Source organism: Adiantum capillus-veneris, chromosome 3 (genome assembly GCF_014529385.1).
Source record: "Adiantum capillus-veneris isolate H3 chromosome 3, ASM1452938v2, whole genome shotgun sequence".
NCBI classification, from domain to species: domain Eukaryota; kingdom Viridiplantae; phylum Streptophyta; class Polypodiopsida; order Polypodiales; family Pteridaceae; genus Adiantum; species Adiantum capillus-veneris.
In genome coordinates, this window is record NC_140933.1 from 75,097,425 (window position 1) to 75,123,466 (window position 26,042).

The 26,042-nt window shown below is 42.9% G+C and overlaps 1 protein-coding gene across 3 annotated transcripts; it reads right to left on the reverse strand.

Moving 5' to 3' along the window:
- Positions 1–16,813: 16,813 nt before the first annotated feature.
- LOC147461122 (type IV inositol polyphosphate 5-phosphatase 11-like) lies at positions 16,814–23,553 on the reverse strand. Of its 3 annotated transcripts, XM_086508739.1 has the most exons (9): positions 23,226–23,553; positions 22,802–22,983; positions 21,193–21,943; positions 20,437–20,576; positions 20,274–20,350; positions 19,721–19,846; positions 18,730–19,049; positions 18,404–18,541; positions 16,814–17,225 (listed from the first exon to the last, which is right to left on the reverse strand). In XM_086508739.1, the coding sequence occupies exons 3-9, from the start codon at positions 21,757–21,759 to the stop codon at positions 17,076–17,078; spliced, it is 1,518 nt and encodes a 505-aa protein (XP_086364865.1). In that variant the 5' UTR covers positions 21,760–21,943; positions 22,802–22,983; positions 23,226–23,553; the 3' UTR covers positions 16,814–17,075. The 3 variants fall into 3 exon arrangements, with proteins under 3 accessions (XP_086364865.1, XP_086364866.1, XP_086364867.1); XM_086508740.1 differs by having other exon boundaries at positions 22,806–23,553; XM_086508741.1 differs by lacking the exons at positions 22,802–22,983; positions 23,226–23,553 and adding an exon at positions 22,029–22,301.
- Between the last annotated feature and the right edge of the window lie 2,489 nt (positions 23,554–26,042).

Below are 26,042 nucleotides of genomic sequence, written 5' to 3' on the forward strand. Positions count from 1 at the left end.
GAGTGGGTGCCACAAGAGTTCACCAAAGGTGCTTGGGTATACATGCAACTATCTGCTATTGGCCCTCATCATGTGCGGAATCGTTCAAACTTGGATCATCATTAGAAAGGGAAGCTCCTTGGCTTCAAGAACCGCAAAGGCAAGGGGACCGTAGCCATTGTGCAACATGTTTTCTCAATGTCAAGCATGCAATTGCAACAACCACCTGGATTTCCAACATATTGTAAGTACATGTTTTGAGAATACAAAGCTAGGTGTAAAATCACAGTGTAATGTTATTATGGTTTCATACTTAAGATTTGCCATGCATTTATAGTCATATTTCCATCCACGTTGGTGGAGGAGCAGCCACTACATGGTCTCTCCGGCACATTCAATGTTATACATGCGGAGATTAGAGCATTTATAGTCATATTTCCATCCACGTTGGTGGAGGAGCAGCCACTACATGGTCTCTCCGGCACATTCAATGTTATACATGCGGAGATTAGAGCAACAATGTTCGCACATCTTTGCTTAACCAAATTGGTTCAAAGAAGGATTTTCTTCTATTCTCACTCCTATATTGTGCCTACTTCTACACAAGAGTTTGGAACGCTTGAACCCATCAAAGTAACTTCCTTATTAAGTATGGAGTGGCCGGTGCCAGATTTGTGGTCGGTAGCATCTTTCAAGCAAAAGATGATAATAGATGTCCAAAACTCTTTGAAATACTCTAAAGCTTCTAGGTCTGTGGGCTTGAGTTGATGTTTGCCTATTCATTGTTTTGTGCACATTTTTAAAGAGTTTGGATTTGTGGAGACTACCACAATGCTTGTATGTAAAGATGTGCATTATGAGGAATTAGGAAGGCTTTTAGAAGAGGAGTGGGGTTTTGTGGAGGACATGCACAATGGGGACCGGTACAGTTGTAAGGTTGGAGCTTCAGGTATTGGAATGCGCTATTTGAAATCCTGCACCTCCTTGTACATACGATTTCACTATGATCGTTGCATGTGCAAGCTTGGAGTGTGGACTCCCTTACCCACTGTAGACGGTGCTATTGCAAGCTTTAACATTGCAGTGAAGATGCCCAGCAATGCTTTGGAGGCAGTCCAAGTGAACAAGCATTGGACTCTCAGTAATGTGCGAGAACATTTGGTTATTATGGGTTTTGAGGCCCTTCAACAAGCACAATTTTGTTTACAAGGTCACAAGGTGAGAATCCTTCCACCACATTTTCAATACATCATAGTTTGTCGATCATTGGATGCTTATTGTAATGAATGTCCGCAGATTGGGAAGAGAATGGAAGACAAATTGAAGGTCGAGGAGGACTGGGGGATGGATGGAACTATGTTATCTCTCTTATAACTTTGTAACTCTTGCAATTTTGAAAACGATCCCTGATGTAATCAACATGATTTGCTTCGGTAAATCATGTCTTTGAATATAATTTTTCACATTGAGATGAGAGATCATTTTTTGATGAAAGTGCCTCTTTTTTTTAATGTCGTTAAAAAAGGGACCATTATGAAAGGGGGGACGCATAACTCATTCACTATTTTCACTTTTGCAACTCTTGAGCTCCTCCACTCTCTATCTACACCCCACGCTAGACATGGACGCTTCCACAACCTCTCCATCTGCACCCACATCCACCTCTTTGTCACCCTTCATCCTCTTCCTCGAGGACACCACATACAAAGGGAAGTTGGACCTCCACACCTTTTTTACTCGACTCCCTGACCTTGACACCACAATTGCCCTTCACATGGATGCATTTTCCGAGATTTTTACGTTCATGGAGGAGCATATCATAAAAGATTCTGTATCTATCTCCCCACATGCAGGGATCTGGGTGCCTTGCGATCTTTTGCGCTACATACACAAAGGTGATCGCCCATTCTCCAAGTGGTTGCGACGATTCCAAGAAATTTCCACCGACGCAGGCCATTTCTTGGACGAGCAAGCCCTAGGGGTGTCAGCGCTCAAGAAGCGCAAGTTGGGGGGGGAGTACCTTTCTTGGTTAAAAACATTTATCTTCTTGGTGAGCGAGGAACCTGATTTGGAGGAGCTCCGCTTACCACACCTTCAGGTTGGGTCCTTTATCAGGGACACCAAGGAGCAGGAGGTTATTCCCATGAACCTTGCAGCGGAAGGAAAGACACTTCGGCTCGAGTACCCCAGGGGGCTCGAGGAAGTGGTTGAGAAATCCATCGTTGTGGCTGGCCCTAGTGACACTCCAGTGCCACTACCATTGACGGATGTGGCTATCCCAGAGGTAGAAATCAGTCGCTTCTCCTCAGTGGTAGTGGATGGGGAGGAGTATGTGTTTATGCATGATTTGGAGAAAGCATTTGGCCTACGCATGGATGAATGCTTGAGCGTGCTATGCAACAACACCAAATATCCCTTAGAAAATACGCCAGATGCCCTAGAAAGCAAGCTCTTGCCAGTTGGGGACTCTGTTGTTGACAATATTGCAGTTATATGTGCAGAGGTCCTGGTAGCAGAGTAGTTGCACGTGGCTGAGGAAGAATTCCAAGCCACGCAAGCCAAGGTTGAGGCCGCTAGGATGCCTATGCCATTATGAAACCTCCCATCTGATGATCCAAAGCTCGTAGCTGCGGTGCATGGGAGCATTGACTTGGATGCAAAGGGCAACAGGGAGGAGGACGACAAGGAGCAGGAGGTAAAATCTATCCTAATTTTCATGTTATTATTTTATCCTTCATCGTCTTTTTTCTCAACCTTCATTGGTTTATGACAGGACGTCGTGGAGGTTGATGATTTTGCTGCAAGGACAAGTAGCAAGCGGACGAGCTTTGGACATCAATCTTCCCTTGCGCATTACCTAGGACAACTCCCTCCTGGCGATGTGGTCATTATCCATAATGAATTTACTCCCCAAGCCCATTTTATGACTTGGTCGTTGAAAGCTTTAAGCAAGTTTTTGTGTTTGAGAACCATTGCTCAAACTGCGCATCTTGTGTTCCTAGTGCGTAGATCCCTTTTATGCACAGAGTTTGGCACTGGCATCCATAGTAAAGTGCTTGCCCAAATAGGGATACATGCTTCCATGGCTCAACTGACCCAAAGGCCATAGCGCAGTCCCTCTTGAATGGGGAGTTGCCTTACGCGCAAGATAGGCGCCAGGAAATGGTCAAGAAAATTATGAACTCCTCATATACATGATGTAAACTCACCTTTTTGGAAGTAATAAAAAATTTTCAGAATTGTCTCTCTATCTTGTAAATTCTTCTAAATGTGATTTGTGAATCTTGAAAATTGTTGTAATTGGTGATATGTTTCAATAAGCTGTGTCTTTTTTGCTTGAAGTAACAACACAGCGGAAGTTGGATGCACATGATACTGGGGAAAGTATAAAACACATTTGAGTGAGAAGAAGTGGTCTCTCTAAAGTATAAAACACATTTGAGTGAGAAGAAGTGGTTTCTCTCAAGTAATGATGCAAAACCAATTGCTTTCAGTTAATTTATGTTTTTTAAGTATCCTAGGGGGTAGAGAAGCCTACCAGGTGCCAAAAAAAGGGTAGCCACAAGGGCGCGCAAATGGGCCATCCATCAGTTTTGGATGGCCCATTTGCGCGCCCTTGTGGCCACCCTTTTGTTGGCACCTGGTAGGCTTCTCTACCCCCTAGGATACTTAAAAAACATAAATTAACTCAAAGGAATTGGTTTTGCATCATTACTTTAGATGGAGCCTTGTGGCCACCCTTTTTTTGGCATATGGAGCATATGTTTGCACTCAAGGACACTAGAAAAGGTGAAATCAACTCTGAATTTAAGTTTTCAAGCACACTATCACCTGCTTTAGCTCTACCTAATACAGCCCTACACCAAAAGGCCCAATTACATTGGACATTTGAAAAATCTAGATTAATGTTGCGTAGACACTTGGTTTCACAATATGTTAACTTTTTTGATATCCTATGGGGTAGTCAAAGCTTGAAATTGCCAAAAAAAGGGTGGCCACAAGGCTCCATCTAAAGTAATGATGCAAAACCAATTGCTTTCAGTAAATTTATGTTTTTTAAGTATCTTGGGGGGTAGAGAAGCCTACCAGGTGCCAAAAAAAGGGTGGCCAAGGGCGCGCAAATGGGCCATCCAAAACTGATGGATGGGCCATTTGCGTGCCCTTGTGGCCACCCTTTTTCTAGTACCTGGTAGGCTTCTCTACCTCCCAGGATACTTAAAAAACATAAATTAACTGAAGCAATTCATTACTTCAAAGAAATCACTTCTTTTCACTACCTAATACATCCTTGCACCAAAAGGCCCAATTACATTGAACATTTGAAAAACATAATTTAATGTTGCATAGACACCTGGTTTCACAATATGTTAACTTTTTTGATATCCTATGGGTAAAGAGAACTTGAAATTGCAAAAAAAAGGGTGTCCACAAGGGCCACACATGGGTAATAGACACAGTAGACACAACTGTTGATCATATTGTCATTGCAAAGTCATCTCATTACAAAGATAAGGATGTGCAATACAAAAAGAGGGGTAACTTCGGCTAATGCTCAAAGTCTCATCGCAATCGACGTGCAAGTTGCATATCTTTTGGCTGTATTGTCACTCGCTTTGAGTGAATGGCACATAGGTTGGTATCTTCCAACACCAAAATGATGTGGACCTCTGCAGCTTCTTGAATAGCCTCTAGCGCTATTGCTTGCATTTTATACTGATTTCCATAGCTTTGAAGCACCTCCTTCAGTGTGCGAGCAAATGGGGCGCGTTGAATTAAAAGCTTTGTAGTCTTCTGGTAGTGACGGATTTCTGCGAATGCCCTTGCTATTTTTCGGCGCCGCTGCAGTTGTCTTAGGGACACTTGCACATTTGCTGGCTGACGGCGCTTATGCTTCTTGAAAAACTTAGACTTGCACATGTTTACATGCTTAGGGGCTGGATCTGTAGCCTCTTCTGATTCATCCTCTTCCCTTGGCTCCTGATCTTGTGCTGTGGGGAGAGCTCCCTGGCCTCAAGGCAGTGTCTTCCCCCAACGGCACCCGGTGTGTGCGCAGTATATCAGCTCGCAGCCATGGTGGCTCACTCTCTGATTCAGTGTCTGTATGGACCACCCGAGTCCTGGATGGTCCTGCTTGTGATTGGTGGCACGATGGCTCCTCCCTATCGGACTCTGTTGTTTGCTAGGCCTCTTCTTCTTCCAGCGCTGGGCACGTTGCTTCATTCTGTTTCTAGGTGTTTGTTCTTGTGGATGTGGAGATTCAACAGCCCTCGATGACTCTAGTGTCCTACTACCATGCCCACTGCCAGAAGAGTTCCTGGAACGGCCAGGTGTTTGTGGCTGTTTTCTTGTGCCTTTAAGCCATGCCGGTTTCTCACATCCTTGGAGGGTGTTTTTGTTGGCAAGCGGATGCTCTTTTGCGGTTTGTTTGGTGCGCACCATTTTGTATGGTAAGAGCTCACCTGTTCTTAAGAAATGAGTGGTTTATGAGAGCATGCAATATTTATAAGGGCCCATTTAAAAAGGACTCTGTTCACACTAATTTTAAAATAAAAACTATTATTTTTTAAATGAACATGTCGTTAAGAGTTGGACCTTGCGTTCACGTGTAGTGAGTCACGCAGAATCCACTTTGATCCTTGTTGCACTCTGCATCGCCGCCATGCAGCATGCTTGGCGGGACCTTGCAACATTTTCCACTTGTTGCTATGCTCTTGATGACTCCATTCCACACTTCAATAGCAATCTTGGATTGTTGTGCACGCTCCATTGTGAGCTTACGAGCAAATGTTGTGCAAAAAAACCAGTTGAACATCTCCTCTAAATAATTGGATTGCACCATTCCACCACCATGTGGAGTATTTTTGAAGTACACGCCCCTTGCTTGATAATGGGACGTCTCCATGCCTTGAGTGCTAAAAATTTCAAGCGATCCATACTTGTGCATAAAAAATGCACCATGCACAAACAAGATGTGTTGTTCACATGAGTAAACAATCCACATTATTTAATAAAAACAATACCTTGTAATAAATTCACCACGTAACATGGCTTACCATGTAATGTGTGATGTTATTTTCACCCCAAGAAAGGGTGAAGACCTTGGTAAAATCCGTCAAGGTTTCTTGAAATGATTGGCGTTGTTCTTCTGTTGTGCTGTTAAGGCCCATAAGCTTGACCATTTTGTCAAAATGTACCCAAACTTGCTTGCGCTTGTTTGCAAGCTCGCCATTTGAATCATTGTGAGTAGTAGCTTTGCATAACTTCTTCCAAAGCTCCCAAAGGTTACCTGCCTGCTGGTTGGAGCTGTTTTGAGCAGCATATCGACTTGGCTTTCCTTGGGAAACTTTCTTCAAAAAGTGTCTAGCTTTTTGTCTACTCATTGACACTTGTTGAGCAATTTCATGGGCCTCCCCTGTGTTCTTTGCAGCAACAATAGACACATTTCCACCGTGACAGCCAATGGAATTCAAGAGTTCATCCACTCTTTCGATCGCTTCATGGGACTTTTCCAATGGTTTCCTTGTGAAAGCATAGTCAATGTGGAGCTTCAATAGCCTATCAAAAATACACATGAATACGTGTAATGTACAAAAATGTACATTCAATAGAGGAAATGGAAAGATTGGATTCCAAGCGTGGTCCTTTTGATCACGGTCTGGGGCATTGAGCATGGGACATCTCAGAATAGATGCTTCCCATTCTCTACCTTCATCTCCGACATCACGACAATCTAACCCTTGTTCTCCATACCCTTGCCATGGAAGCATGGAACCGACCTTTGCAGTGCTCTTATGTGATTCTGTCCATTAGATTTGTACCCTCGAGTGCAAAATAGACAAGGCATGAGAGAAGAAGACCATTGTTTGCAGCCAAGCAAACACTTTATGGTCTTCAAGTCCCCACCTAAGTGCCACTCCATATCATATCTACCAAAACCCTCAACCTCCAACTTCTGACCTGCAATTTGGGAGTGTATTACTTCTGTGATCCATGGAGTTCTCTCAAAAATCCATGAAAGTACTCCATTGGTCTCTTTGGGCACCTCAAGAGCACCCAACCACCAAATGTCTTTCTTTGATTGCACGCTAAAAGATGGGGTGGGAGATGGCTCGACTGAATCCCTTCGCTTGGGGTGCAAAAGGGTCTCGTTCATTAGAGTGACACTTAGCCTCTCTAACCTTTGGCCTTTCACTATTTGACACTCATCGAGTTTCAGCACAAAAGCGACCTTTGTGCCAAGCACTACAAAATAAATAGTGCCAAGACCTTAAACTTCAAAGTCTATGATAAGAACAATACCAAAGAAAAAAGTAAAGTGTGTCACCTTCTTCGGGTAACTCCTAAAATCTAAGCATGGCTTGTTGAAACCTTCTAAGGTCCACAAAAATATTGTTCCACATTGTGTAAAGGAAGCCCTTCTTTGAAGGCCTTATGGATTGTTTCTTACATTTTCCCCTTGTCTTTGTTGCGCACGAAGCATAGAGGGAAGTTGGCATTGTGTCCACAATGTGTAGGTATGTCCCAATGCAGGAGAACACATCTTCGTTTGTGGCCTTCTTTGCGAGGTTGACTTTGTGAGGAACGGGAAATAGGTTTTCCACAATGCCATGCTCTTTGAGGGCATCCTTTAGGAGTTGGAAAATAGCCTGATAGACTTTGGTGCTGATTCCAGCCTCATCACAATTTTGTTGCACGTCATCATCACTAACCACATTTCTCAATTTACACATAAGGTCCTTGGTGACTGCATCCTTAATGTGCTTACCTCCAGGTGATTGTAAGATAGAAATCACATCCTGGGTATTGAGACAACTAGTGAGAAGGTTGACTCGATCATCTTGGCTTGTTCCACCACATGCCTCTTGGATGAAGTTTCTAGCAACCAATAAAAATAAATGTTAGAAAATAGTGTGAAGTAAGAATGCATCATGCAAGTAAAGAAAAAATCACCCTATGGCTGTTACTCGTCGTTTGCATGCTCCTCCCAAATGTGCAAGAGTTTCAATGGATGAATACGTATGTTTGCGTTCCCTTGCACCAAGGGGTGTTTCTTTGAATTATATGATGGTGTTGGCAAGCTTCTTAATGTGGGACTCTTTTTCTTGCATTTGTTGTTGAAGAGTTTCAACCACCCTCTCCAAAGAGGCAACACTCTCTTGTAATGCCGTCGTCTTGAGGTGAAGAGCTTGACATTCGTGCAACCACATATACAAAGAAGCACTTGCACCCATACACAACCGCTTGCAATAGCCTAACAAGCTTGCTTCTCCCCTCCCAAGAAATTGAAGAAATGTAGAAAGGCTATTAAAGGATGGATAGAAGCGGCTTATAGGATCATCAGGGTACAAATGACCGTCCACCCAAATGTCAACATTGGTCTCACAAGCGGTGCGACGTTCCTGTGATGACCTTTGATCACCCTCACTAGCGGTCTTCGGTGCAAACGTCATGGGTAAGCGAATATGTATGCTTTTGGTGTGCGGAGTACGTGGTGGTGGAAGCAAACCATTTGTGATGCCCGTGAGCACCATGGAAGCTATTGCGTGAGGAAGAAAATGATGAAAAGATAGAGGGGGAGGGGTAGGGAGGTTGAGGAAGATGGGAGGAGAGAAGGTGGGAGGGCGGGGAGGGACAGGAAGGTAGGGGCAGGGAGGGAGAGTAGAGGGAGGAGGGAGGGAGAGGAGAGGGAGAGAGGAGAGAGGAGGAGGAGAGAACAAAGTGTTATTTACTTTTGGGGGGAAAAGATTTTTGAAAAAATGGACTTTCTAAGCTTGTGGGTTTAAAAATGGGTCAAAAATTATTTTTGGATATGTATATATGTTGGGAGGGATTTTTAAGTAAAAAATTAGTAAAAAATGATTATTTGTTTTTTTAGTCAAATTTTGACTCTCAGTGACCCACGTTTTTGCTGATGTGGTCACACCCCTATGCTTCCTTCATTTTAAAAAATCTAGAGAGAGAGAGTAACCCCTTAGGTCCACATCCTACATTTGTCTAAAAAAAGGGCTAGAAAAGCCTACTCAAAACTACCTTCTCAATGCCCTTGCCCCCTTAACCCCACACAACATTAGCCTTAATCCCTAAAAATTAGGATTCCTTACAAGGCCCATGCAAGGTTCATATTTCTCCTAATGATCTCATTTGGTACAATAAGCACTTGGTTCTTGTCTTCAATGTTGCCGATTGTTCATTGTCTATCCATACATCAATGTCCTAAATGGGGTTCTCATTAAAATCATCCATACAGCACATTTATAAATATCTTATAATTAAAGTGCTCTTTATGGGCTATGGTCATTGTACGTCCGAGCGAACATCTTGTAACCATTTTTTAGCATTCAAGAAATCTATAAATAAATACGTTCAAGAAGAAAATGCAACCTTATGTTCTTTTTCATGTACTTACCAATTATGTGAGATTGATGATGGCAAAGAATCTAAAGTGCTTATAGCAGATGCAGATTGAAGACTGGTTAGCACAGACCGGAGGCTGTGTAGGTTCAGAGGGGGTGGATGTCATGTACCTCCGCTTCCATGAAGGAAAAAGGAGCAAAAAGATGCATATTAAGCTTATTTGAAGCCTTAGTATTTATTGAGCAGTGATGAGGGCTTGATAACAAGCTAGCTCAATGCTAAATATATGCCATATGCGGCTTAAAAGGGAAAAAAATTGTCTTGTTGATGCTAAAATTGAAGAATTTGAAGCTTTTAGAATTGGGAGTTTATGGTCTATAAATTGAAATACTCGAAGTGCTCTACATGCCTATCTTTACGGCTCGTCAATTGGAGCTACGGTGAGGAAGTTATGCCAGTTTAAAGTTGGAATGGATTGAAGATTCGTACTCGATTGGCTATTGAAGATGAATGCATGGCCCTGAAGTGATCACCTTGTGGAGCATGTCGGTCTTTTCAGATCGGCAATCGAAGTTCTCGTTGCCAAGATATTGTCAGTTAAAATTTCACCTAGAGCCAACTCTATACGAGTTTGGTCGCCTCGCCCAACGTGTCATCTGGGAGTTCTTGGGCTTCAACCAAGTTTTGGAATGTGGTGTGCAGTGTATGAAGTCAATAGGATTTGACGACATGACAATGTGGTGTGCAGTGTATGAAGTCAATAGGATTTGACGACATGACAATTAGAGTCCGGATCGACAAGATATTGCGAGTTGAAGTCAGTGTCAATTACTAACGATGAGGTGCCATATGATGCTTTGGTTGGTGGGTCTGGGACGGTTGGAATGCAACAAGGTTGGGGAGGATTGAAGCCAAGAACGGGGCTCTCAAGTGATTTTTGCGGCTTAGAAAATGGAGCATCATGCAGCAAATAGCAATAGTGGGAAGTCAGGGGAAGAAAAGAAATAAGTTTTAATATTTTATGAAGAGCCAAAAATAGCAAAGTGTTTTTCACATGCAAAAGCAAAATATAAATGGAAAAAAACCGACTAAAAGGAGGGGAGACTCACACGCCTATATACAGGGCAAATTTTTGGAGTTTTAGTCAGTGAAGAGTTTTTTTTTTTTGTGATCAAAGAGAGTTTGGAGAGCTCTTGTTAGCAATTGAGGAGGGGAAGAGCGACAATCAGAAGAGAGATTGGAAGAACTCTTCTTGGCAATTGAAGAAGAGAGGAGCTCCATCATCGTTAAGAAAGCAAGCAAAGGAGAACCAAGGGAGCGATCACACTCGCTACAATTGTCAGCGTTCGTTACCGTCGTCTGTGTTCCATTTCTCAAATAATTCAATCTCAATCATCATCATCATCATCTTAAACTTTGTTAAACATTTATTGATAAGTCATGGTGCCATTAATGGCCTACTTAATCGTCATAAGGAGCTTAAACTCCTTAGTTTTCAGTTAATCCAAGTGACGGTGTCATTAACGACTCGCCTTGGCTATTGACGATTAAGTTGTACTCAAGGCTTTCCTATAGGTTTTTTTATGATTATGGTGATTGCCAGAGCTATCAATGTCTGTTGTTCTCTCTCTCTCTCATGCCTCTCATAGCTAGAGGCCCCGCGTCTTCCCAGCTCACCTTTCGAACACATATCCCCCGACAACGGTCCCTCTAGAACTTGTCCTATGATTGGGACTTCTACAGTTCTTGAAGGGGCCCGAAGAAAGAAAACAACAACTGATCATGACACCGTTCTAGGGAAGACTTGCATGAGCTAGGGGACCCATACATTGATGACAAGGGTGTTACTATTCCTACTAAAGAATGGAGATGTGGCATACCCAGCTTCAACAGAGAGTAGTAATCAATCTCTATCATGAAACTAGACCTTCACTAGAGACTCCAAAAACGTAGATTGCCCAGCAGTGGACTAATAAGAATATTAAAGTATCTCAAGTCCAATATTTGCCAAATAACTATTACCCTTTTTTTAAGATGCTAAAATAGCTCTTAAGGTTGTAGGACATGGTCAATGGATTATTAGAAATACTCCTATGATTGTGTTTAATTGGTACCCTGAGTTCAATCTACGGGACTTAAACCTACAAAAGTTCCTATCTGGGTGGATTTCCCTGATCTCCCCGTTGAGATTCGCCCCTAGAAATGTTGGTAGCTGGGCAAGAAAAGTCCTAGGCCAAAGAGCTAGGGATAGTAGTAGCCCTAAATGGGACCCTCAATTACTAATAGAGGTTGACCTTAGCAAGGATTTGAAGATTGAAGTGCCTCTCAAAGATTCCACATGTAAATTTATTCACTTGTAGAGGGTGGCTTACCAAAACCTACCCAATGCTTGCTTCCACAACTTGAAACAGTTAAGGTACCCCAATTTAAAGGCTATCCCATCTTGTGAATAACCTCCACAGGATCCAAATGATGGTTTCTAGCTAGTCTTATAAAAAATACAGTAAGAGGAGGCAAAAATCCTAAATCCAATCAGACAAAGAATAAGTTCAACTATAGTCCTCTACTAAAAAATGTAATTGACCCATTCAACTATGACCTAGAGGAATTAGAGGACAATGAGCATAAAGAAGGGTCACAAGGACAGCAAGCATGAGCAAAAAATATAGCTCAATACCATCAGGTGAATCTTCATCAAAACCTTTATCGGGTTTTCAAAGAAGATGATAAAAAAGCTGAGGTGCCTAGAGAAGAACCCCCTACTAACCCCATTGTAGGAGATGCAAGAATGTCAGCATTAGCCTCATCTTATTTAGATGAAGATTCAATTTCTAACTCTCTAACCCTCTCCTCTCAAGGATTGTTGGAATCGGGGAACGAAAGTGTGCTCTACCTTGAGTGTCATTAGTGAGCTAGGCTATGGTGGATGAAGCCTTAAGCTCACCACGATGCTAGGGTAGGGTTAGAGCAATGAAAATTAGGGTTAGGTTATAGCTTAGGGCAAAATCATAAAGGTAGAGTATAGACACAATGATGATAGCTCAAAATGAAATTGATTGATTAGAGAATAGCCTTCTCAAATAGGCTTGGTGCTTTACAATCATTGGCTCAAGAGGTTGCATCCTCTTGCTATTGGAACATATCAACATTTATCTTTTTCCTAGGTGGCTAGAGGAATTTCCCACAAGTTGGGCTTACCATAACAATCACCCCCTTAAGATAAACTTGGGGTTCGAGGTTGAAGCAGTGCAGTTGTCCGAGTATTGAAGAAAAACGGCAGCCGTCGACGACTGTGCTGAGCATCGAGGTCACTGGGTGAGCTAAGGTGGGTAACCGACCTCTGGGGCCACTTTAAGCAGCGAGAAATGTAGTTGGCACCACTCCAAGCTGCAACAGGTGGGAGTGGAGACAGTCAAGGGCGCGAGGATAGTTGGGGTGGAGCTAAGGCGTGGGTAGAAGAGGATGGGTTGCCTTGGGGAAGCAGCGGTAGGTCGTGGGCTAATGAACAGGGATTGTGCAGATGATGAGCACTACGTAGCTATTGCAAAGCAAGATTTATGGCCAGTGAAGTGCCTAAGGATGGGTTTGATGATCTTTGAGCAGGCACCAAGTTGACTGGTCTCGCTCGTGGTCCGTGGGATTGACGCATTATGAAATGTGCTTTGCCGCTTCTTCTAGAGTCCGCCACTAGCCGACACTGAAAAAGAGATGGCCCCCTTTGCCTTTACTCAAAAAAGGGAAAAACAAAACTTTCACCCTAAAAGTAATGAGATTTCCCACATGCTTTGGCAGATGTGATGACTTCTAATTAGTTAAAACCCTATTTGAATTTCATAAGGATATTCATATGTTCAAGGAAGAGTGGCCTCGTATTGATCAATCCCAATGTCCATTAATTATGTTAAGTTAAAGGCAAAGGAGGCCTTTGATTCTGCATTGAGTAGTCGCTCTTTTGCTTTTAAAGCATGGGACAAGGCACTAAAAGATACACAAAGTTTTCTCACTGACTTTAAGTCTAGAGCTAGGGAAATTAGGAAAAGCACAAGGATGATGATAGGAAAAAACATCTCTAATTTACAAAATTCTTTCCCACTTGATAGTCCTTCTCCCCCTGCCCTCCTTGAGCTAAAGGATCAACTTAAAAGAGAAGAGCTCCTAGCTGCAAAGGCTTTTGTGATTTGAACCAAAGAATTCTGTGCTAGCAGAATTGATACTCTATACAAAATCATGTTAAATTTACTCAAAAGGAAGAAGATCAAGGATTTATCCCCTTTCTAAAGAATAAAAATGGCATCATTGTACAGTCTTATAAAGACAACCTAGAAGTAGCCAGGTCCTACTACTCAGACATATTTTCATCTCCCCCCAAAAGCATTAAGGGTAGATTTATCTTGGATGCAATCATTACATTGTGGGAAGCTATAGACTATGTTGGGAAGTCTGAGCATATCTACATGTTTTTTAAAACTGATTTTATGACAAGATTGAATGGGACTTCATTTTCCAATCTCTATATGATATTGGGTCTGGCAAAGCATTTATCATATTCATACAGGTACTTTTTGGCAATGCTTTGGCCAAAGTAGCCATAACTGGGGAACTCTTTGATCCAATCACTCTACAGATATCCATTAGATAAGGCTGCCCAAGTGCTTCTTTGCTTTATGCTATATGTTTAGATGCAGTGGGCTAGCTAGTCAAGGATGCCATGCAAAATGGAAAAATTAAAGGGATAGATATCCTCGGGGCCAGAAGGAAGCTATGTTTGCAAAAGTTTGCAGATGATACAGATGCATTGATGCATAGTGATGAACAATTTTTTGAATCTTTTTGGAACTGCCTCGGTACATTTTGTAATGCCAGTGGATCAGTGATCAATCATTCAAAAACAGGTTTCAAGACCTCAACACGTTCAGCACCTAAAATTGTAATTGATGCAAGGTGTTCTCATATAGAGGATATACAAATTTTCAAACTATTGGGAATTCCCATGGGCTTCAAAGTCTCCTTTAACCAAAGATAAGATTAGGTGATTAATGAAATTAGACTTAAAATTATCAAATGGAAAGGAAATCAAACCTCTTTGTCCATCATGGCTTTTTTGCTTAATCATTACATTATGCCTTCACTAGTCTACTTTTTGTCTTGTTGGCAACCAGCTAAATACCAACTTCAAAAGGTCTTCTCCCTATTTAGAAACTTTCTATGGGGAGGAGATATCCATCACCCAAAGATCTTAAAATTGGTTTGGGACATTTGTTGTTTACCAAAAACCAAGGGTGGGTTGGGTATGTTGAACCTGAATATGATAGCTACAAAGATGGCACACAAATGGGTATTGAGAACCAACTTCAAAAGGTCTTCTCTCTATTTAGAAACTTTCTATGGGGAGGAGATATCCATCACCCAAAGATCTTAAAATTGGTTTGGGACATTTGTTGTTTACCAAAAACCAAAGGTGGGTTGGGTATGTTGAACCTGAATATGATAGCTACAAAGATGGCACGCAAATGGGTATTGAGAAGCATAGAATCAGAAGACTTTTGGGCCATGCTACGTAAAAGGAACTTGAGTAAATTTAAGCTACAAGAGTACAAAGCGTAGACTACTCTATCCTTGAGAGACATTGTACTATCTCCAGTTAATTTTCCCCCTAATGGCTCTAAATTGATGTGCAGGTTTGGGGAGTCATGGCAAAATATAAGGAGACAATGGAAGCTTACCTCTAGCTTTATGACTAAGCTTTACTGTTTTCATAAAGATTCACCTTGGACTGGGTGTTTTGTAGATTTATGTAAACTATCCTTATCTAGACGAGCTTATAAATACCATGAGGCTGGAATTCAAAGTTGAGGAGACCTATTTCAAGGCTGTAGTAGCAAGGATGAGGCTACCCTTCAGATCCAGTTCAATATAAGTCAAAGAGACATTGCTTGTTGCATATCTACACTTCAAATTGTCTAAGCAAAAGTTCGGCTCCTTGCTAGAGGAGAGTGCCACAAAGCTCAAGTAGAAAAGCTAGCTAGAGAAATTTACCTCACTTATAAATCAAAGGATGGAGTGGAGAAAGAAACAATTGAACAACAAGTGCAGCAACAATGGAATTGTAGGCAATGGCCTATAAGCTTGAATGCATCAGGGCTATCCCAATAGCAATTAAACGCAATTTCCTTCTATGGTTGATTATTCACCAAGGTATATGGTGTGGACATAAAGCCTACAAAGTTGGTGTCAACACTGGTATATGTATCAAGTGTCATCTTTACATGGAGGATGTTCCTCATCTATTTAACAATTGCCAAAGCCTCCAAACAAAGTCAATGCAAACTTGTGGGATGCTAGAAGACCTCCTTTTGGGTAATTGCGAAGGTTGACATTCCCGTCTAAAACATCTGAAGAGGAACTATACCTGGACAAAAGTTGTCCATCTCTTCCCCCCAACACCCTTCGATAAGGAGAGCATCTGATAAGCTGTGTAAAGGTAAAAAAAGCCGTCTACTCTGCATTGTCTTTATCTATACTCTAGAAATCTCTAAGGTGGCTTGGTAATTTAAATTCCACTTTTCTCTTGAAAAAATTGAGTGACAAAAAGTCCATCTCCCAACCTTACCCTCAAGGCTCAACTTTCATTCTCACAAAGGCTAAAGCCCCCCCCCCCCCCCGGCACTAAAGGGCACGGGTAGAAAGAGATGGGATCGGCGACCGAGGTTGAAAGGGGGGATCTCGAGGAAGATTGAGGGCGGAAAAAAATGGGCGATCGTTGAAGGCACGGAGACTTGAACCCTCGCCATCCCCATGAGAGCCCAATGCACTAATCGCTACGCCCGCGACGGGGAAGTTGACATATGGGCAAACTATATAATAATAAATAAACTTGGACAAGTCCGTTGCTTGTCCAAGTTTACTTTTCCATGCCCTAGTTTACCTTGGCATCCTACGACTGCACGCGTTTCGATCTTCGCATCAGTGCCCCCCCCCCCCCCCCTCGTCCTTCTCTTCCCTTGTTTCACACATGAAGACAAAGTAAGCGCACTCACTACCTTCGCTTGATAGCCTGGTGCAAATCTTGCAAAACAAAAGGAAGGGGCCAAAAATGGCGAGTTGAATATGTTAAGCGCAATTGGCCAGCTGTGACAAAAACATGGTGACGGAGTTTGCGAAAGACATGCGATCAACTTGCTTTTGTGACACGCTTAATTTAAGAGGTTGGTAGCCATCGTTGGGAAGTCTTCAGATGGATTAATTTTATTCAGTTTTAAACAAAGGCGGAAAATGACTTGATTAAAGAAAAACTTGAGAAAGTGCTCAGCAAATTAAATGCAAGGTAATTTTTTATTCGCCGTAGCAAAAAAAATAAAATTATTTACACTTTGGTGAAATGAATTGGACCTCGCCAAAGGGGGAACAGCCACGACAGATGACAGGACATTATTAAATGCAGCTGGTACAGAATCTGACATACAGAAAAATACACAGAAGCGACAGGAATGAACCTCTAATAAAAGGATATAAAAATATCGAAAATTTTCTCTAAAAATAAATCCAAAATCTCGCTCTTCTTTTTTTTCAACCAAGACAATTGGTCCATTTCGGGCTGTACAAAAAACGATTGGCCGAGTGAGAGCAGACGTGTCACATTTAGCGGAGTAGAGCGTGTCCGGGCCCAATATCGGCCTGTATGAAATGGACTCTTAAAAATGGGCGGGCGGCGGCACCCACAAAAAGTGGGCGGGCGGACACCGTCACCGAGGGCTGAGTGTGAAAACAGCTTTGACGGGACGATGGTCTGAGCTCTTGATAGAATCGATGGCATCGTAGTCACACACGTTCACTTTGATGCTGCCGCCCTTCACTTTGTACAATATCCTATCCGTCCAAGAGGGCACCCGTTCCTGCGTCATCCAAACCTTTGTTGAAGTACAAGAGAAAAAGTTGGGCTTTTTATGCACAAATACATGGAAGAACTTCATGGCCTTCCTTCCCCTTTTTTTTGCCATTGGGCAAAAGGTACAAAAGAACATATTACATAGCAAAAGTAGGGTACAATCAATAAACAGTAATTTATGGACTACATTACATTCCACTGTCTTTATGTAAGTCTCTCTTTACCTTTCTTTTTTCATCTCAAGAGTCAAGCTCACATCATCACATAGTACATCCAGCATGATACTCACAGCTTTTTCTCATTCATTCAAACCCCATAGGTACAAAAAGAACTGCTTGGAAGGTTTTAAAGAAAACACCAATGAACATTCTCACTTTCATATATGTATGTGCATTCATCACACTACCCCACACACACACAAATAATACTAATATACACATTTCTGTTGAAACTTCAAACAACTCAATGATTGTTTTTTGTCAAAAATCATCATCAACATCATCATCAAAGACCTTCCCTTTTGAATCTTCAAAGCTCAGTGTAGTGTGGGCATATTAGCCTTTTCAAGGTATCATCATTATGTAAGGCCTTTTTTGAATCTTCAAAGCTATGGAGGGCCATTGGAGGCACATTATGCAATTTCATAGACAAGGAGGTAAAATCCTCACCTCGAGGCAAAACGTTTTTTGAGTACCCCATTAGCCATCCTTGACAACAAGGTGAAGTCATCCCTCTGTGAATGGGGAATTGTGCCTATAACTCAGCTTGGGGCTTCGAAATCTGTGAAAAGGCATGGGGCCTAGAGTGTCTAATACCTAGCTTTTGCAATGGAGGATATACAATAACGATTTCATAGTTTCCAAGGTTGAAAACTCAAAGCCTTTCTGCAGTTACTGGGGAAACCACATAATTTAACACAGCCAGCTAAAGACCCTTCAGCCTTCAGGTATTGTAATTTGTTACTCAAACCAAGGTAAAGATTGAAATTTTGAACCATCCTAGGAGAGCACTAATTTTAATAAGAGGGTGAATTTCAAGAAAATCAATGATGGATTTCCCTTACTGTCCCTAGGCAGACCATTTTAGAGGCAACAACATTGGTGTAAACAATTTTTACAACATGCTAGCAGCTTTTACAGGAATATGAGCCAATTGTAGGAGTGTCATTTAAGGAACAACAATTACCTTGGGGCTTGTGTCATAGTTGTCTGTTCCAACATCATACTTGTATGTGGGCCGGAACGACAACGGCCCTTCTCTGAACCCTTTGAACACATGTCCTCGCTCTATCTCCCTAGACAACTGATCCTTGTGCCACAAAGGCTACATGGAGACACAAAAACACAATATCAGCACCCCCTCAAAAGAAGGGTATTGAACATTCAGCTCCTTGGGCCAACATTCTGCAAAGTGTATGTAGTGGGTATGCATTTCACGCATGCACAAACAGACACAAACACACAACCATGCAGCATACCTACGTATGAAAATTGATATGCAGGCATAAGTACCTTGTAGAGGTTCTGGTTAATCAAGGCATACACAAGGCTACGGTGGTCCTGAATGCGGTAGTTGAGGTCACCAAGCCATACCACAAGATCCGAGTCCTCCACTGCACTACTCGTTGTTGAAGGTGGAGAAGCAGTAGCTGGAGTGAGACCCCCAGGAAAAGCAAAGGGGGTCTCACTCCCACTACTGCTTGGCGTGAAATCCTCCACGGGTGAAGCATTTAGACAAGAGGATAACCTGGGTGATGGTGACCTTGACGAGAAGAGAGTTTGGCTAATGCGCTGAAATTGAGAATTTCTCTCCTCCACATTGCTCTCATGAGCTGCACTGAACATACACCTATCAGATTAATCTATCTCCATAAGCTTTCCAGCTTATCCATTCATTGCAATCAAAAGGGGAAAGAAATGAAACCCCACAAATGAAAGAAAACGAGCAGGGAGGAAATGTGCACAGAACTACACAAGCATAAAACAAATGAATGCATCACCATTAGGATTCGGATGATGTGCTCTACGACAAATTCCAAGGGTTAAATATCAAATGCCAATACCACAGGCATTCTAGGCATTGCTGTCAATGGTCCTTCGAGGCCCATTGTTGCCATCAGGTAGGATCCATCATGATTTATGAATGAAGAAATCACTTTTCATGGAGAATAAAATGTTAAACCATGTACAGAAAGGCCGTAACTGGTATGCATTAGCACATCTACCTCAATATCCAGAAAAAACCCAGATTCACCCAAAGAGGAAAGTGCAAATTATAGACGAACTGATGACAGTCATTCTACAGACAATGAGACCATCTACCATCATGCACAGTTTTCACCAAACAAAACACACCCCCAGCAGCGCCATGAGTGCCCAGATAGCGGAATGTTAAAACAAAAGGTCTCCCTCACATACACGTGCACACGACTACATTAATGCAAAAATCTACATACTGAAATTTCAGTCTTAACTCCCATGCCAAGGAACAACTGGAACTTACGCGAAAGGTGGGATGCTATGAAGAGGAATGCAGCCTCTTTGAACTTCAAAGAAACAGCAACAGCACCCTTCTGTCGCCTCACAACGGCTCCAAAGCCACCGCCTCCCACTTTGTCTACTTTCACATCTGAGCATTCATGAAAGAAAACAAAACTTAGGATAAGATAAACAGCCTTTGCAAATTACAACCGCAAGATGTCAGACAAATTTCATTTCTAACGATGCCCTGCTACACCCAAGGAGCCACCAACTCATCATTGTAAAAACCCCAATTTGTCATCCTTGAGCTCCAAGTGGCACAAAACCTAGTTATTTTGACATCCTTGAATCGTGATCATTCTGTATAAAACTGTGAAAAGTGTGTGTGTGGGTGTATTTATGTACATTTTGGATAAATCAAAAGCCCAACAACACCGTCATTCCAGAAGACAGCTGCTTCACAGGACCTCTTCTTACAGCCATTTTCAATGATGCACAAATCAGCTCTCCAATTATCCCAAGTATGTACATGCCTCTCATGCACAGCATATTCACAAAAGTGGTTGGTTCATTACCTTCAAAATGTGGTTGTAAAACTCTCCTACATATAATGAACAGTTGTAGTGACATCATGGTAGCAGTCGCAACGATACTGCAGGAAAGATACCCATGAATGGGGAGAACTACAGCATGAGCATGTGTACCAGCACTTCTTTATTGTGTCAGATTAAAGAGTACCTGTGACCTTCCCCGAATGCACCAAGAAGGAGACTCTCCGCGTCACAGCTGGGAACCTCTTGCAACCCTACAACAAACAAGTCGTACTGCTCATTATCCAACGAAGAAGCAAGCTTGATAAGATCCTGGAGCGCCGATTTCTGCAAAACAAAGCATCCACAAAATGAGCAGACAGAAGCATGTTCTCTCTCTAATAACACCAATAACGACCTACATGATCTACTATTGGAAGCAGAGTAATCACATGTAAGTATTTAAGTTCATTGGCCATAGATCAATGAAAGTCCAAATTCCCATATCAGTCATCTCTCTGAGGAAAACAATGTGTACATGATGGGAAAGGTACGGTTTAAAGAATGCAAACCAAAACCTAGAAGCCTAAATATCCACATTACCGATCAAGCTGAGATGTGCACACCAACACAAAGATCGTAAAGAATGCATGATCAAGACGTGAGCTGCACAAAGACAACCACACACTCTCAGCATAGCCGGAATGAGACTATTTAACTGTCCCACAAAAAATTGAGTCCCACAAAGTACTGCGCTTGAAGCTTTCCAAACATCAAAGCAATGCAAGGTGTGTCGAAGTTTAAATGCCTAAGCTCGGAGCCTTTAGTACAGCTCTCAATGAAGTACCAACATAACGAGGTTTTAGGATCAAAAAATGGAATGCACACGCTTGACAGAACAACTAATGCAGACACAGGAACCGGTCACAATGCCCACACAATAACTAAACCAAAAGGCAATCACCTTGCCATTCATATTCCAGGTTACAGCATAAACTCGAAGATGAGTCCGAGAGATGCTAACTTTCAAACGTTCCATTGTATGCTTGTCAGAGCCGTTGAGAATGGCAGCAATGTCAAAGCAGTCCCTAAGCTGTTGCTTGCTGCTCAGCAGCACATGTTTTTGCTGGCAAGGACAGAGAGGCCAACTAGTGGGAAACTCGAAGTTGTTTGAAAGGCCCTCCAGGGTGAACAGGTCTGCCTCTGGAAGTCCATCCACCTTGTCCCTGTTGCTACAACTGTGGATGTAATGTGAAGTGTCGGGCGGAAGGCCAATCTGCAACACTTGTCCGCCTGTCCGAGTGGACAATTGAGAATGGAAGCTGGAGCGGCCATCATCGCCATCAGAGCTCTCTAGGTAGCTTCCCTTGGAAGCCACTTCCAGCTGTTGCTCCTTCTCATTGTTAATCAAAATAAGAGATCTCAGATTTGGGGCTTCACTTAACTGTTCAGCAATCTTTGCGCAGCAAGCCAACATGCGCGGTTCTGTACTGTCGCGAGAGCATGCATACTTGCACATGCAATTGCCCATCTCTTCTTCAAGTACACTCTGGCATTACCCATGTTTGTCCTAATCCTGTTCTCCACTTGTTATGCCTGCTATATAGACCCACCATCAGGAGGCATTGATGCTTGTTGAAAGCATTAGTGGGGCTTTCTCATGAAGCTCCACGATATCCTTGCCATGTTCAAATTGCAAAGATCCGTATGTGTGACTGCACATACCACCAAAGTTCTGTGAGGTTTATCACAAACACCTTTCCTGTCTGATCAAGACTCTTAAATGCAAATAAGGCCAACCATTTTCTTTAATCGAGGGGAAACTCGCTCAAAAGCACTAAGGAGAAAGCACTTAAAAGGTCCTGACAAAGAGTACATGGCAAAGACATGAGAATGCGTAAACGCAGATAGGAGTATTGACTAGATGTGTGGATGAAGATGTACTGTACACATATGGAGAGCCGTTTAAAAGAGGTTGACGTGAGTATATGTGTGTGTGAGTGCGTGTGCACTGTGGTTCGTCTGTGTCTGAGTGTGAGAGAGAGCGAGTGTTTGCGTTAAGTGTGAATGTATGATTGTGGTGGTTCAATGTACCTTAAATTTACCCACCAGAAGATGCGAGCATTTGTGCTGGCTCATAACGAACCGTCGTCAAGGGGATGAGAAGGTCACAAGCCAAAATTTGAAATTTGGAAAAGGGGAAGTACACACGGCACACAAAGTCTTTCGAGGAAAAGGAAAGCAATGTGCAGTGAAGACTTCATTGAAAGTTTGGATAGGGGGAAGGGTAAGGAAGGAGGCAATTATCATGACATGGTCCACAAGATCATGACAGTAGGTAATGCGTCGTCGTCACCGTAGTTGCTTGAGTCTGGCGAGAAGGTTAAGAATTCATGCAGCGAGCTTAATCAAGTGTTTAAATGCTAAACTCTTTGATACAGAAATGGTTAACAATGTTCACTAATCTGTCAAGTATAGGGCTTAATGCAGTGAGCAAAATAGGACAATTCGATGCTAATCTCTTTGATACAGAAATGATTAACCATGTTAGCTAGTATGTCAAGATTGATTACCCACAGGCCTGCTATCAAGTGGCGTTTGTCGCATGCAATGTCGAGCTCGCCGCATCCACTCACTCCATCCAAAACTCCAAGTTTCCACAGATAAGCTCAATGCTCAGCGCTCGGCTTACTCCTGGCTTGATTACAGGTTGCTACCAGTGCCCAGGAACGGGTATTCTCTCTCTTCTCTCTCTCTACATTCAATAGAAGCCAAGCCAGGCAAATGATGAGCTATGGGCGACGGGCGATATGAAGGAGCCGACACACTAGGGAGATTCCGAATTTTGCAAGAGAGTGAGAGATAGCATCAAATCTTTAAGGCTGACACGCAGGTACAACCTTACATTGCGAGAGATGAGAAAGAAAAGAGGAGATAAACTGTGCGCTTGTGTGTGTGTTTGAGAGAGAGAGAGAGAGAGAGAGGGGTAAAACTTACTTCATGAAAGCGAAACGCAAGGTAGCTAGGCGCAGGGGGCGGCCAGAGGAGGTTTTGCAGGAGCGAGAAGACGACCTACAGAAGAGAGGAACATACTACAATAGCTTTATTTAGCGTGGCAGCCTTTTTTGAGTTGCCTGCACGGCCCACCATTACCTGCAGGATTACGCTTATAGGAGACCAGGGTATTTGTGATAATCATCTGCGTTTCAGTATGTGGGTGACTCGTGAAGAGAGAGAAAGAGAGAGAGAGAGAGAGAGAGAGTAGAGAGAGCGAGACTGCTGCCAAACAGAGAGAGAACAAACGAATGTGTGCCTGTGGATTGCCCCTCTCGTAAGAACTTAGCCTAGAAGGAGACGGTAATAACGAACGAGAGACTCGAGAGGCTGTCCCTTTCTCTCTCCTCTCTCACTCTCTCTCTCTAGAATGTCCCGTGAGCTAGGGAGGGAAATGAAAGGGCCGTTTCACACTTACATCCAAATGAAGACACGCGGACACGCGGCCTCTGTCGCAAGTGGGGACCAAAGCCCTGCAGGTCGTAGACTCGTAGCCTTCCTGGCACGTGTAGCGCAGGCCAGCTGCTTCAGGCCCTTCTCAGGCGGGATACACACTGCCAATGCGGGTGCCCGTCACTTTTGATGATGGGCGAGCATGCATTACACACTGGCTACATTATTTTATCATAAAGCAAAATCATTTTCAGCAGCTGCGTCCATCGCATTGGTTCCGCCTGATTTTGGCTGACCTGGCAAAAGCTCAACCCCCGCCCGAGCTTGGGCAGGGGGTATCGCCTGTCCAAGACCTTGTCCTCTGCCCTTTCTGCCCTTCGTATCAGCAAACGCCGCCTAGCCTCCACGTCTGCGCGCCCAAGCTTGGGCACGCGGTCTGTAACCAGCCTCATTATTCTCAAATCTATTTTCTGACCCCATCCATCAAATTTCAAAACCCCCTTGTCGACGAATGGGCTTTGAGCCCCATTTTTAGGGCTCAAGCTCTTGCATATCTACTATTATGGCCGGGTTCACACAAGCTGGGCGACAAAATAAACTAATATTGACTACCTCCGCCATTCTGTTCACACAAGACAGAGGTACAGAGTATAATTTAAAAAGTGTGAACTACTCACAGAAAGCGATGGGAACCTAATGGTAATGTGTTCGCATCTCTACATGCTAACCAGAGCTCAATGCATGACGATCACGTTTTGCTCTGAAAATGGCCCGATGGATGACCTCTTCTTGAGGGAGCTCGCCCACTTTACGGTGGGTAGAAACACCAATTTTCTTTTGGCTAGTAAACGCGCGTCGCAGAGGACGCACGCACCCTCCCCTCTCTCTTCTATCGGCCCCCCTATGAACCCAACCTATATTAAGGTTGGGTTCACAATAACTTGCCCGCTCTAGCTTTTCGGACTGCCTGCCAATGAGATTGTGTGCCTCTTCCATGAGTATTCAGATTGCACAAGGAGCTCTACCTACCATGCCCTCGTGGCAGGATGAGTCACGCCCAAGAGCTGTAGTGAGGCTTATGGCCTCTACCCACCTTGCCCATGCGATGGACGCTCCATGTACAGCCAATCAACATGTGTGTTTGTATGTCTATTTTTGTAGCGCACGCAGTGGGCACCAAGGTGTGTGAATTCAAAGAGCGGACTGAAGCAGACCAAGCATTTGATGGCTTTCGGCCTACCCTCGGGGGAATCACTATGTATAAACCGTGTGTATCACATGCGTTCAAGGACTATTTTTGAAACTCCTTATCTGTGAATTTTTGACAAACAAAATACACCCTTTTCGCATTCAATCTGTAAATTTTTTCTCCAATTTCATTTTCTGGTACCCTTTTGTATGTGGAAATGTGAGAAAAAGTGAAATTTAATAACCCCTTCTGCTGCATTTACGTAATAGTCACATAATTATTAAGTGACCCCCCCGAGGGCCTACCTACCTCGCCCATGCGATCGACGCTCCATGCACAGACAATTAGCATGTGTTTTTGTATGTCTATTTATTCAGCGCACGTAGTGGACACCACGGTGTGTGTGAAATCAAATAGAGGACTGAAAGAGACCAAGCATTCGATGGTGAAAAAGACAAGACAAAAGACAATAGTAATCACAAAGATTGGGAGAGAGAAGAAGCCCAGGGAGACTAGAACAAGGAGCTCAAGCAAGGGTGGTTTGTAAAGCATAATTATGTTTGACGCAACAGTATACTTGCTAGCACTTTCGATTCATACACCTATATGGCATTGAAAACTACTAGAGATCATTTATCATTGGACAAGCCAAGAGAGAAGAAGACAAATTTTTATAAAGGTTCCAAAGCATGTACAACATAGCAACCTGCATGTGCATCCTCAAAGCTATGTTAACATTGGGAAGAAAGATAAGCACATCGGCTATTGCAATATCAAATCATGTCAAAGGCATGGTATTCTAGTGCAAGGGGTAAGAAATCATCTCTTGGAGTGCTCGAGATACTACAATATTTTTCCTTCTTGGTTTTCATGGACTAGGTTATCCACAAAACAGCAATGGTCCCATCACAATATCCTCAAAGGCTCTCTCCATCTATGAGCTCCCCTTTTAAATCAAGGAAATCGAAGATAAGAAAGTGCTTTATGGAGAAGAAATGTTGGTTGTGAAAGAGTGGAAGTAGCGGCGGCAGGTAGAATCAAGTAGAAGTTGATTACAAGGAATCAGAAGGAGTATAAGCAAGTGGTCAATGATTGATCTCATTTATCTTCATACTCTCTCTCTCTCTCTCTCTCTCTCTCTCTCTCTCTCTCTCTCTCTCTCTCTCTCTCTCTCTCTC